Genomic DNA, 14,178 nt, shown 5'->3' with positions numbered 1-14,178 from the left:
GGATAAATTACTAGTTCATTGTGAAAAATGTGGTTATAAACTGTAGTATATACAGCATGTACTGTTGTATTTAAGCAACCGTTAGGTACTTTTATTTGAGTCTTGCAACCCTTGATCTTTTGGGACTTGAAGGAATTTTCCTGGGAAGTTTTTTAACAAATCTTCCTACGTTAGTCTTGTAGAATGAAACTTCAGTGTAGCGTTCAGCATATCCTGTGCCCAACTAAATGAAATGAGATGAGTTAGGTACAAAGCTTTATTTTTCTTTTGTCTCTTAGAACATTTACTGACTGAAGCATGATTTGCCCGATAACCGTATTATATATGGGTTGTCTTTTGTATGAAATGAAGATGTGGCATATACTTGGGTTCTTGTTTAGGCTTGTCTTGCCCCATGGTGTCTGAAAAGCAGTAACTGCAGTTGCTGGAAGTATTTTATGGGAAATAATATATTACTTCCCAAGTCTGACTTACAGTACGCCTTGCAAGAGACGTTGTAGGTGGCACTTAAGGTCCAATTTGGGGACAAAATCCTTTGGGTGAGCTTCATGAGACCCTCAGACTGACGCAGAAGTCATGCTGAAATTATTTATGATAATTAATTTTACCCTGTATGGTTTTGTGGGTGTTGTCCTAACTACTGCTTGCATCTAAGTATTGAGACCAGGAGCAAGCTTAAAGTGGAGATTTTTTGTGTCAGGTTGATAGCTTCACAGTTATAAATAAATTGGTGTCATTTAGAAATTGATGTGCATTTGAGAATTTACCTTTATTCCCATATTTGATATTTTCTTTCCTTGCACTATTCTAGTGTCCCTTAGAGTGAATGGGGACTAGAATGAAAATCAGGTTCACGAGGAATTAACATTGCTCGCATTAGGTATATAGTTTAAATTGGGAATTGGTCTTAGTACTTATAAAATCTATGAAAAAGAAAATAGCATTAAATGAAAACGAAAGATTCAAGGCAAGAGTAACTCTGATGTTTTGTATTACAATTATGTAAATGCTTTTGCCTACAATGTGCAGTCCTTGGTAATCAGATTGTTAAATCTACAAAATTTGAAGTAAATAGAATCAGAATGAATGCTAACACAAAAAAAAGCAAGATCCCAGTCTAGGCAAACACATGCTCTGTTGCCAACTGTGTAAATCAGGCAGTCTACAACATCTTTTGGACACTGGAATCGAGGTCTCTTAACCTTCGGTGTAATGAATTAGATAAAGTATTGTATACCATACCGTATATTTAACAACTTTGCTGTAAAATATCTTTGGTAGGGTCAAAGTTGCAGAATTGATAATGTACGATATTGTAGTGAGAGAATATGTAGACTAGTGCCTAGGCAGAAGAACAAGAGGTGTTCTGTAGACTTCTGAAAGTTATCATGTTCTCAACTGTTTATTAAACTGTTTCCACCATAAATTGCACACATTTATTGTGAAATTAAAGTTACTGAAGATAAAATTAGAGAAAATATATAGCAGTGTTATGTGGGCTACAGCAAGAGAGATTTGCTAAATTTTTTTGTATACCTCCACATAATGTTATGACATTGGTAAATTATCTAATTTTTCAAGCCCCAGTTTTTAATAAATGTTCATAATTTTTGGCTGTAAACTTAAATGGTGAAGTTGTAATAATACCAACTTGTTTATTTTGATAAAAGTGGGCATTGTAGTAGTTTATCAGTGGAATTTTTCAAAAGAAAGAAATTCACAAAATATGAGATACGTCCCAGTCCCCTCTTATTGCTGGAAGTGTTTGAGCAATTATTTGTTAAAAAATCTGCCGAAGTTTCAAACGCAAATGGTTTTTAGGATCTGTCAGCCTTTGGTATACCTATCGTTCAGCTTACCAGGCTCTCGTGACTGGTAGTTAAGAGTTGTTATAGATCTTGCTTGCTTCCCAGAAAGCAGAACACCTTATCTCATTCAGGAGTTCCTCTGTTCCTCTGCTTCTCATGGCTTAACTTGTTCACCACAATATCAAAGGTCCTTTGCAGTGTTCCTGTGGTCTTTAAGTATATAGCTGTCTAGTTTTCAATGCAAGAACAAATCCATTGGGCAGCCTATTATGAGATTCTGCAAATGTGAACTTGTCTCATTAATAATTTAATATGAAAATATCTTATCCAACCTGCTGTCCTGAATTCAGCCATGTGACAAATTAGGGTTTATAACTTATTTTATGAAAAAACACTGTTTTTTCTATATAAATTGCCAGATATGTGTGAATAATAAGATTTAATATCTGTACATGATAACTAGAACATGTTTTCAGAAGCATCACATTTTTCTCACTGAAGTTTTGGCTTGGCATTCTCAGATAAAAGGACAGTATCACACTTCTTGTCTATCTTCACCTCATTACTAACTGCATTGTTTTTGTTACTTCTCCTTAGTAATGTTAATGTTAAACTATCTGTGTGTGTGTGTGCTGTGTAACAATAGCTATCTCTGTTGTTTAACAAGTACAATTTTTTTTTTATTGATGAATTTAGCATATGATTATAGTTGGAGTTATATAATGTGGGTGGGGTGCTGTCTTGCATACAGGAAGTAAAATATTGGTCTCATCAGGTTTAGTTGACCTGCTCGTAAGACCGGGAAGTTTGAATGTGTATGATTATTAAACATTTTTAATTTACGATTGCCTTCTTAATGGAGAGAGGCTGTAAAGATGAAAATGGCCCGCTTTTACAGTAACAAAGTAAAAGAACTTTATCCAAGCTTTATCTCTCCAAAGGATGTGAAGGTTTAATTGTTGATTCTTAACTTGTGATTTTGTAATTATCTACATGTATAAATGAATCCGTTGAGAACAATTACAGCCATAGATAAAGGTCTTTTGAGTAAATGACAATTTTAATCTTTTAGTATGTTAAAATGTTTTTGATGCTCATTTTGAATTGTCCAGTAAAATGTAGTCTTTGCATTTTTAGCAGCCAAAGACAAATTGAAAAGGTGTCTAAAACTCTGAGGAGTAGTAGTATACTCAGATAACAGATTAATTTCAGTTGGACTTTTTAAAAATTCTTTTTGGTGGTATCTTATATCTGGATTCTTTTGAATCAATTGATGAGACCAGTGTACAGTAGTTGCTATTTTTTGCGATGAAACTGACAGTGGTAAATGTCTTTTGCTAACATTTTTAAACCTACATTTGATTTATTATGAAATGTATGATATCTTTTTGAAGCTTAATTGTAATGCGACTGTACTAAAGCTAGTTCCATGAATTGATTTTGTAAAACTTTGAAATTGAAGAAAAATTTTATTTTAGTATAGTTATCAGTTACAGTAATATATTTATTTGTCAAGTTTTGATTCTTAAATAGAAGATAAATATTTGTTATTGACAGACATTTCATTTATTAACATCAGTTGGAACTCTTAGAATTCAGTCACTTGATCAGAACATGTAATCCTATTTTGAGTGATATCAAGAGACAAAAAGAGTAGTGGATTTTAAGTGACAGTGGACATTTGTACAGTACAGCTCATGCATTCAGTGCCTGTCAGTGTTAAGTGGTTTAAGAATTTAATCAAGTGAAACCACTGGTGACTCTTCCATCCTTCTTCAGGCTGCAGCAGCTGCCCTGGGTCTTCTCCATTCGTCCGGCAGCGATTCCCAGTCGCCGATACGCCTGTTACAGCAACAGCAACAACAGCAGCAGCAGCAGCAGCAGCCACAGCATGGCGTGGGTGGGTCAGCAAGCGACCTGTTCGTACAGCAGCAGAACGTGATGGTAGGCGAGGGGAGTCTGCCCCCGCCGCTGGATTTCCTCAAGAAAAAAGACAAGGGGCAGCGGGATTATGTCTGCCAGTTCTGTGGCAGAGAGTTCGGACACCGGACCAACTTGCAGGCTCACTTGCGCATTCACACCGGTGAGAAACCTTTCCGTTGTCTTTACTGCCCGTACCGGACGGCCCTCAAGGGAAATCTCAAGATGCACACTATATCCCGCCACAAGATAGACTGGAAGGCGATTAAACACTTGGTGCAACCTATCTCGGAAGAGAAGTCCAACTAGAGAGTTGGCTTGTGCATTATGATTTTAATCGAATGAACGTTTTGTTTCCTCTTAATTCAGTCCCAGAAATTTTGTGATTCAGTGTTTTACCAACTCTGCATTTGTGGTAAGTGTTGCGTGTTGTCACTTGACATTATTTGATATTGATTGCTGGAAGCAGAAATGTCCTGCTCATAAACATACAGTATTACTATTTTTGGTAGTGGTTCCATTACGTGAAGCCTTTAAGAAAAAGCGGTAGACTGACTGATTTCTCAAAAGGCGTTAAGTGATCTCTTAAGTATAATCTAGAAAAAAGAGTGAAACCTAGACTTCCACATGTGATAATGGAAAAACTTGTGATTATGATGCATTTCAGTTCTGTTCATCTCAGAAAATGAACGTTACTTGGCAACAAGATCTGGAAATTCTAGATGGAACTTTTTCGGTATTTCATCTGAGAGTGAATCAAAAAACTTCTTTCAATTAAGTTGACTCCTGAAAGCAAGGTGGTTGAAGTATTTGTTGATTTTATGCATTGTTTGAACTTCCCTGGGACCTAACTGAACTATTAGTTAATGTATAATGCTATTTACATACCTTTGCAGTTACAACTGGGTGACAACACTTCATCCAGTAGATGTTAAGTTGATTTTAATTTGATTGGTGCTTATGATTTGAAACCAAAATGTATTGATCTCATGGTTAAATTATATGTTATTGTCTAATATAATTGATTGTATGTGTTATGTTTAGTATGGTAGAGGGACCAAGAGTTAATGTGACACTTGGAGAGGATAAGAGGGCTCTACAGAAGATTAAGAAGTGGGAAAGTCTCAGGAGCCATCAGAAAAAACAAGCTACTTGGCATTGGAAGGGGTAGGATAATCTTGAGTAAGTTGTTATTTATTAGTTTTGTAATGAGGAAACTACAGGAAAAGTACCTTGCAATGAGGAAGGGATCATAGCACATTGTTTGGATCTTGAGATGGCATTTGTAAGGTCACCAAGAACAGCAATTTGATGGTCGTTACAGTCATAGTGTATTGAAGTACTCGCTGACCTAGTGAAGTTCGTGTATCCAGACACAAGATGTGTGGCATTTGTAATCAGAAGAAATTTTAGATAAATGTTGGTGTCCTGAGTCATTTGCAGTTTATCTTGTTTGTGGATGACCAGTGCAGGAAGGGAGACTGCTTGGAGCTGCTCTTTGTGTATGACCTAGTGTTTACCTCAGAATTTAAAGAAGAGGTGGTTGCAGTAGCACTCCTGTGATAACGAAGTAATTGGGAAAAAGTAGTTAATGCTGTAAGGAAGTTTAAATGTAAGATATAGCAATGTTCAGGAGCCAATAAGAAGGTTTGTGAAGCCCAGTGTTGCAGTGAAACGGTACGTCTTCAGAAGTAATAAGTCTAATGCATCCAGAGAACATCACTGAACTTTGAACCAGGTGTTTGTAGGGTAGTATGAAAAGTTAGTAACAGCCGTGTTGAAATTTAGTAAACAGCGAAACATAGCGTGCAGTGGGGAGATAGTGTTACAAATGAGAGGTTGCAGAGAGTTTGGCGTCCATTAGTTGGGAACTAGGCAGACGCGGTGAGAGGCAATGAATAACTGTAGGAATGCTCAAGAAACTGTAGGAGAAAGGCGTAGATGAAGGGTAGAGAAGGCATTTCATGTCCATCCCTTTTGGTACTGAATGACTTCTTAAGTCCTATAGGTCTTAGTGCTTGGCCTAAATTTTATGTTCTCTGCTGATTTATGTCTGATGCTATGAAGGGAAAATCTGATGTAAAAAATATTAATAATTTAAATGAAGGTTATTAATCCCCTAAAGGATTATTTCAAGATCTATTAATTTTTCTGCATTTTAGATTATACAGGAGTCCACTCTGTACTATGTATTTTATGTTAAAACAACCTGTGTTCATATTGTACATTTGGAAAACATATTCACTTTCTCAGTTACCCTGTCTGTTGCCCAAATATTGGACATTTTTGTTTGGACATGGGAGTTCTGAAGGCATGGTACATTGATTAAATGTTTTTCTTCTGTTTTGATAAATTACCATTGATATACAATGGAGTTGAAAGGTGAATTTATAAAGCACTACATTCCGAACAACGGTGTATGCTCTCTGTTTAGACAAGTTGATGGGTATAGAAAAAATAATGGCACAAAAGGTAGATTTTTAAAATTTTTCTTTATGGCTTTGTTAATGAAGTATAATTTATTCCCTCCCATTTAAATTCTTTTGTTTATTTATATTCAGCTCTCTTCAAATGTAGATTAGGGTACAGAGAGTATCATTTCAATATGGAGGATTTGATTTGGCATAATCTGTAAGGTTTTTGGGTAGGGTATTCTCTCAAATCAAAAAATTGTTTGCAACGTTATTGAATAAAAAAAAAAAAAAAGATATGAACAATATTGTAAACACTGGCTGGTAAGGAGTGAATAACCAACAGCAAGCTGTAAATGATAACTTACCTGTGTAACAAAGAAATTTTTGCAGCAAGCTTTCAGACTTTTTCCTTTTTGCAGTGTTCTAAATTCCTTTGCAAAATGTAGGAGAACTCTACATAGGTTAAAACCAACAGGATACCTGGTTAAAAATGTCTTCCACATGAAGCATTGTAGTTACTGTATAATAGGATTTGCCATTCAGTCATTTGTATGACAGTTTGTAGGTCATCTTTTTTCAGTAGTTATTTATACAAGGCATTTTTGTCTAAGTGGATCTTTGAGTTTTTAAAAAAAAGATTTAGTACTGGACAGGAATGAAACTAGTAAGATAGCAGTTCCTCTGAATGACACTGTAATGGGTGATCTTTTTCCCCAAGGGAACAAAAACTTCTGAACGTGTCTTTGCTTCAGTTAGTTCCTAGTTTGGATTAAGATGCCAAATTAGCATCATGGATGAAATGGTTTAGTAATTTAATATCCTTCTTCACTGGAGTGAAAGGTTGAATGTACGCTTAGTAGAGGCAAAAGAATGTATGGGAATGTTCTCTAGCGCAGCTGTCCGTTGTTTGAAAACTGTGAATGGTACCAGTTGCTCTGATGCAATATGTTGTAATTATTTTTCCAGTGCAGTTTCCTAAGATGTACTTGCCACAGCTTCAAGTTTATGTATGTACATTATTCATCAAATGCTACTATTGGACTGGAGAGTGTGATTCTATGAAGTTAAAGTGTAAGAGTCATATTTATTATATGTTACTGATTAGTTAGTTAAATGTTTTTGTGATTGTAAGTTATGTACTAATGAAATATGTTCATTGATTATGAGTTGGAGAGGTGATGTTGTGCAGATATGTCTTGACATTTCTAAATACTTCAGACATTTTATAACACTTTTGGAGTCATAAAAAAAGGTTATTAATGCTTCAAAGTGGGCGTATGAATACTGTTAACGGTAAGCTTGACGGGAATTCGGACAGAGTGCCTAAGATCATGAATAACCTGATAAGAACGCAGTAGTGACTTATGGTATGATTGTATTAGAAAATGCCAGAGAAACGTTAAGTAAAACAGTCGTAATACATGCCATCTTTAAGTCTCAAATTTATATTTTTATCACAGGAAACTCATGCAAAACGTCAATATAGTATGTCTTGTTCACCATGTAAGCAACCTGTCCCATCTTGCACACGTTGGAATCATCTCTGTAATTTGGTTATCCTTATTTCTGAATGTTTTCAGTGTTACTTCCCCTCTGTAGGGCTGGTCCCATGAGCTGTGAAAAAGGGTTAAGTTTTAAGTTGTCGTACAGCTAGGTGAGGAGGGGCCTAAGGGTGTGGACAGAAATGGGAAGGTTGAAAGGGTTGCATTTATGGGGCTTACAGGGTCACTGCAAGGAACCATTAGCATACCATCTGTTGTGCATGGCACAAAAAGTTTTACGTATTTTATACATACAGGAGAGTTTATATGTTTGTGTAAGAGAGAGGTATGGACTGCCAGTGTGTATAAATGATAAATGCATAATATTTATTGATCCTTAGTGCACAAGCATTTGAAAAAGGCAGAAAGGTTTTGCAATAGGCAGAAAGGTGTTGCATTAAGCACAAGTGACAGTAATTAAAAGAAGTATTTTGCTGATATTGTGGGAACTGGTAGTTACATCTTCCTGCTGATTTAAGATTGCTTACTACATATTTGAACAATAGTAACAATTTCCTGCTAATTTAAGATTTGAACCATAATGTAAATTAGGTAGCCAATTTCTTGAATTTGGCTTGACCTTTTCTGTCTGCTATGGTAAGTGGCATCACACAAAATAGGGTAACTTTATTTTAACAGAATGGTATTGAAATATCACACTGTATTAACATTTCTTAAGATACTAACTTTCTCATTTTGCATTTTGAGTTCCGTCCTTTAATTATTGCTAGCAACATGTCAGTTGCATTGGAGTAATAGATTTTGGTAAATATGTGACCCAGAAATGTAATTGCAGGGGTATAGAGCATATATACTGAAGTAAGGCTCTGTTTGTTGTAGTGAGCTTATGAACACAACATGCAGTGTTTTCCCCTGTTGCCGCTTTACTGCATTCACAAAATCTACTCTTGCTAAAAGCCGTTGTGTCATGCAAGAACCAGTGTTCTTGCTCAGCAACCTCACAAGAAATGAGCAAGCACGAATCTTCAGTGTTGTAATTGAGTCCTAGGGTTAATGAAACATTTACTGAAACTGAGGCCCTTGCAGAAAGTAGTTTCATTGATAACTCGAATTAATATTTTCTTGTTACAACTGACAATATCAGCAGTGACCAGTCTCTGAGTGAAAGTGGGTTAGGTGTTATTTCAAGTTATTAAATTAGCAAAGAGGTGTTACTATACTGTATTTACAATTCTCTGATGCATTTTTATCCATCCAAGCTTTTCTCACTGAATGAAACAGACGAGGAGAGTAAACATTGTTGCGTTTATAGCGTTTTTGTAATAAAATGTACCTTTTTGAAATTCAGTTTGATGGTGAAAAATCAAATTTCTGATTAGACATCATAATCATTAAACATCGATCATTTGCTGTGATTCTTGCAACCATTCATACTAAAGAATGCCTAGACATATCTGCCTTCTTCATATCTCCAGTTCAATATAAGTTGAAATCTGAATTTGCTTGAAGGTCCCAGGGAAACTATTCCCTTTGCGTCATCATTACTGTCTAGCCTCATTTGTGATGTGTAGTTGTAACCTCTTTATTTCGCAGTGTCACACTGATTAATTTTATGTCACATTACTATAGTCTTCAGGTTTCGTGGTCAGCGGCATTGAAGTCACATAAATATTGCCTGCTCTGTGGTGACGTATGTTTGTTTCCTAAATCCTCGGTCACCTGTTTTGCATGTGCGTTTTAATATGACGCTGTAGTCGTGGGTTCAGAAGTGTTTTGTATACCGGGTCGTGAGGAAGTGAGATACTTTAGTACTGTACTTGCTATTTATCACAATGTTTCATTTGTATATTTACCTTAATAAAGAAACGCTGGCCTTCTGGAATGCCATACACCAAAACTGAATTTCCTTTGGAGAGTTTTTGCTGAATTGATGTTCCCTTTTTCCTAGATGAGCTGAGAAAGTACAATTCAAAGTACAGGTATACTAATTTTAATGAAATCAGTTGCACCTCAAGGCTCTCAACAGCTCTCGTGATTGAGAGGTAAAAATTGGAGCGGGGTAAAGTCATTGAAGGTGCTGGACAGCTAAGAAGGATGAGACTAGACTAACCAAATTAAAAGTATCTGGCAAAATGCATTACAGCTATATCCTACTGAGGAACACTGCAGAAAACCTATTGTATTGTCTGCAGTGTGTTATGCAAGGCATATCTTAAGTGGTAAGTAAGACACTCAGATTAATTGTTTCTTTAAAAGTTTAACCAGAGCTTTAAAGGTAATCTCAGTTTAATGGTCTGGATTTTGTTTGTTCATATGGGAGGGGAGAATGTTGGAAATGATGGGAGTTGAATAAAGGGGAAAAGTTGAAACCTGAAGTATTTCGTTGGTCACTTCAGTATTTCATCATAAATGTGTCATGATTATGATATGCAGTTTAATTGTGGTTCACAATGGAATTTTGTATTGGGAATCTTGTCTGCTTCAGTGATTGCAAGTATAATTACTTTTCCCATACACTAAACTCTGTAAGTTTTTAAGCAGTGGTAGCACTGACTAGAATATGCAATTCAAAGAGGTATTGGAAATGGTTATTGAGTTTCCAAGCAGAAATTATGGATATCAAAAGCAGCAGTTCATTCATCCATTCAGGAAATAATGTTTGTGAATTTTCATACCATATTTTGATGTGGTAATTAGTGATCTTATAATTGAATGATTTTGCATTTGATTTTTTGTGTATGACTTTCTTTTAACTTAGTGATTTGATGAATTTCAGCCTTAATGACTTAGGGGTTTACCTATTGATTTATTTTTACCACATCCTGCATATTGGTCAAGTGCATTGCTTTTTGTTCTGGGATTCTTCAAAGTAAGTCTCTCTGTTTTAGACAGACTGAATCAAAAAGTTCCAGTCAGCAACTGTCTTATCTTGTTCTGCGTGTACATGGTCCTTTGTTACTTCTCCTGTCTCCCTTGTGAGAAATGCCAAATCAGATCTTAGACAAGGACACTGGTGATCTGGACTGATTTCTTGAAAAACAATTTGTGCCTCTGTTGATCTATGAAGAGAATTGGGTACTTTCTGATTTTGTTGTGGTGGGTTCTTTATATACAGAATATGCATATACTGTACGTAGGTACTGTACATACATACTCTAATTTATCTTCTGAATAATAGTAATATACAGTCGACAGCCGGTACGTGTATTTGCAGGTGGTGTGTGCCACGCCCCGCAAATAGCTAAAATCCGCGAATACGTAAAGCCCTTCTAAAAACATTTGTAACTGCCTATTTTGAGAGTTCAAAACATAAAAAAAAAATGTAAAAATGCTTATATCTGAATATTTTAGTAGTTTTACCACAAAAATGATACGTAATACATTGAGTTGTGTTCACTGGGTCACACTTTTTTGCGTATAGCAAGGCTTGTCTCTATGTCAATACACCTTTTTGCATTTTGTTAAATAAGCGAATTCCTTGGCTCCTCCTCACAGGGTTTTTGTATGAGAAAGTGTTGAAAGAGAATTCCTCCTAGTAGCCTTTGCTTGATTTTAATTGTTTCTTTTTTGTTGCAAGCATCCTGAATTGGTCTTTGGCACGGTGTATGGTGCAGAAAATATTGTCTTTAATTTCATTTCTTGCTCTATTTCGTTACAGGTCATTTTATGTTTTCTGAAGTGTTTAGATGTGTCCTAGAAGTTTCCTTCTGGGAGGTTTGTTTCAATGCTGTGCTATATTGAATGAAATGAGCATAATCCTGTCTTAGAAGGTGTATTTCAGTTTTTCTTCAAAGTGTAGTGAAGTTATTGGATTGGAAGACTTCAACAAACAGTTAAGTGCTGCTTTGTTCATAAATTAACAATTTCTTTAGTTAGCTAACTGTACATTGTTAATGCCCAGTTGTGAATAAACACACTTGTAATGGCCCAATTAATTGGCAACTCCATAATGTGTATTGAGGATCCAGAGAGTTGCAAGATGCACAGTGTGAACATTTTTGTCTTGAGCAGGAATACTGTTTGTTGATTTGTAAACACTTTTCTGCTTGATAAAAAGTTTTTTTTGAAAATATTTCATGGTGTAGGTTTGTTGATTTGTCTGAAAACAATTTGCATAGTAATTGTTGTGTTACTCATTAGGCTGCCTTTCATGATTGTATCTCTTGACAGGCAAGTGATATTTGTTCTGAAATTGGAGGATATCTTGACAGTCAAATGTCAGTTTTCTAGTTACCACAAGCCCGAAATAGCCTTTTTAGTAAGATAGATACCAGCTTTCTGTGGTAGTAAATGAACTTGTTAATGTGAATTTACTGTACATTGTTTTCAAATTTATGGTGCTGGATGATGCTGGTCCCTAGAGATCCTGCCTTCAGGGTGCTGTGCAGTTTAATTATTGCTTTGTGGAAATTTTTTTGAAAATTTTCAAGGGCCTATTTTGCAGAAGTCCGTGCCAGTTTTTCCTGTATTATTTTTGTGGGGGATGTACAGTCCTTGTCATTTCTGGTTATTTTATGCATTTAATCTTTGAACTTTCATTAGGTTTATCAATTGTGAACTTTCTATGCACAGTATGTCTTTCTCTTTGGGGATCTAGTTTGAATTTATCTGAACGTTTGTGGCGAATGTAACTAACTATGGCTATTGTGATGATCACTTCAAATTATCAACATTATGTAGTAGACTTATGTAGTAGACTTAAAGACCTTTAGTTTCAAAGTATTTTATTAATGTTCTCATTCATAATTACAAATTCTGGTTTCCTTCAGATGATATCAAGTCTGTTTCTTCCAGGATGTATAAAGAATTGCCAGGAGTAATAGTGTTCGTATTTGACATAAAGGCAGTTGGGTTTCTTCTGTGGTGTCAAGATTCAGCAGCATTTTGAGATACATGTCTGGCAAATTAAATATATAGAAGATAAAGCCATGACAGCCCTGGAAATGTGAAAGTACAAGTAACATTCCGAAGAAAGCTCTCCCTTGGAACATAGCAGACATGGAGCATTTGTGTGGAGTATAAATCTTCCTGCAGACATGGTGATGTATTAACAACACAAGGCAAGTTGAGGAAACAACTGCAGCACTACACAAGCAACCATCGAGAAGCATTTACAACCAGATTAGCAGCAGCTGAGAGGCCTTGTAACATAACCAAATGAGTGGCCTTTCTACGAGATAAGCCTATGAGGGACCTCACAATCAGGTAAGCAGCAGATGAAAGGATTTGTAACAATGTAAGCAGATGGGAAGCCTCACAACCAGATAGGAAGCAGAAAAAGAGGCTTTTTAACATAACCAAAGTAGAGGCCATGTAACCAGCTGCACAAAACAGATGCTTACGTCTAAGCAGATGTTCAGCAGATGTGTGGTCTTGTAACCAGATGAATGGTACAGTTAAAGCTTCAGAACTTAACAAGAAAGGCCTAGTAATTATATGAGCAGGAGAAAGGCTTCATAAGAAACTAGGTGAAATTACACCGTTTTCCAACTAAGTACAAGATCTCAAGAAATCTTTACACCCATACAAGTTGGAAAAGAGAGGCCTGAAAATTCTCAGCGGACAAGATGCCTTGCAGTCATACAACCTAATGAATGGGAGAAGAGGAACTTATCAACCAAAACAGATGAGAGACTTTGCCACCATACTACCAGATGAGCAGAGGTCAGATCCCATAACCACGTGAGCAAATGAAGGGGATAAGAGGCTTCAAAATGTGGCAATATCAGGCCTTGCAACCAGAGGAGAAACAAAGGGAAGCTTTGCAGCTATTGGATCATCTGAGACTTTGCAAACACATAACCAGAAGAAATCTTACAAAGTAACTTGATGAGCAAAGAAGACGAGGTTTTGTAATCATGTGAAGAGCTTCAACACCTCATAAGTAGAGCAAAGAAGATATGATTACAACATATGAAAAGCCTCAATACCTCATAAGTAGCATATGAGAAGCCTTCTGCCATGACCAGTGGGTTTTGGGTCAAATACCCAAACATGAACAGATGAAGTTGCAAGACTGAACATACCAGCAGGAGCAGGTGTAGAGTCTGGTAACAAAACCATTAGGAATCAATTAAGGTCCCTTAATCAGAAGACAGCGTGAAGATCCGTTTCCAACAGGCAGTATAACATCCCAAAATTACCAGAAGAATGAAGGATTCCTTGATACCAGGTGACATGAACTATTTAATAATCAGAAGAACAGAAGATAAGTGGGTTTGCAATTTATAGCTAAATGATTTAAAATGAGGTCCTTTCACCACCTTTCGAGGCACAGGCTCTCTCCATACAGTCAGCAGATGTGAAGTATTGTAAAACATTAGACAAGTGGTAGAGAGAGGGTCTATAGCCACCTATATAGCTAAAAGTTCAAAAGGTTTTGCACTGTAGCTCTACAGGTGGCTATAGATCCTTACATGTACCACTTGCGTAATGATTAAACGCCTGTATGGAGAGAGCCTATACCTCATGTGGTGGTTACGAGACCTCACATCAAAGAATTAGCTACTAATTTACAAATTCTCTCATCTGCTG

The 14,178-nt window shown here is 36.2% G+C and overlaps 1 protein-coding gene across 6 annotated transcripts in view; it reads left to right on the top strand.

Annotated features, from left to right (window-relative positions):
* Positions 1 to 14,178, top strand: part of LOC136855885 (protein bric-a-brac 2-like) — a 32,628-nt gene that overhangs the window by 12,377 nt on the left and 6,073 nt on the right. For 3 of the 6 annotated variants that reach the window (XM_067133296.1, XM_067133297.1, XM_067133298.1), the window contains exon 7: positions 3,588 to 5,980. The exons of the other annotated variants lie outside the window; for them this stretch is intronic. In XM_067133296.1, coding sequence (XP_066989397.1) covers positions 3,588 to 4,037 — 450 coding nt within the window. In that variant the 3' untranslated portion in view covers positions 4,038 to 5,980. Of the gene's footprint in view, positions 1 to 3,587; positions 5,981 to 14,178 lie in introns of those variants that run through there. 6 annotated transcript variants of the gene reach the window in all.

This window comes from Macrobrachium rosenbergii, chromosome 33, assembly GCF_040412425.1.
Source record: "Macrobrachium rosenbergii isolate ZJJX-2024 chromosome 33, ASM4041242v1, whole genome shotgun sequence".
NCBI classification, from domain to species: domain Eukaryota; kingdom Metazoa; phylum Arthropoda; class Malacostraca; order Decapoda; family Palaemonidae; genus Macrobrachium; species Macrobrachium rosenbergii.
Note: the sequence above shows the minus strand (reverse complement) of the source record. Positions and strands in the feature narration are given on the sequence as shown.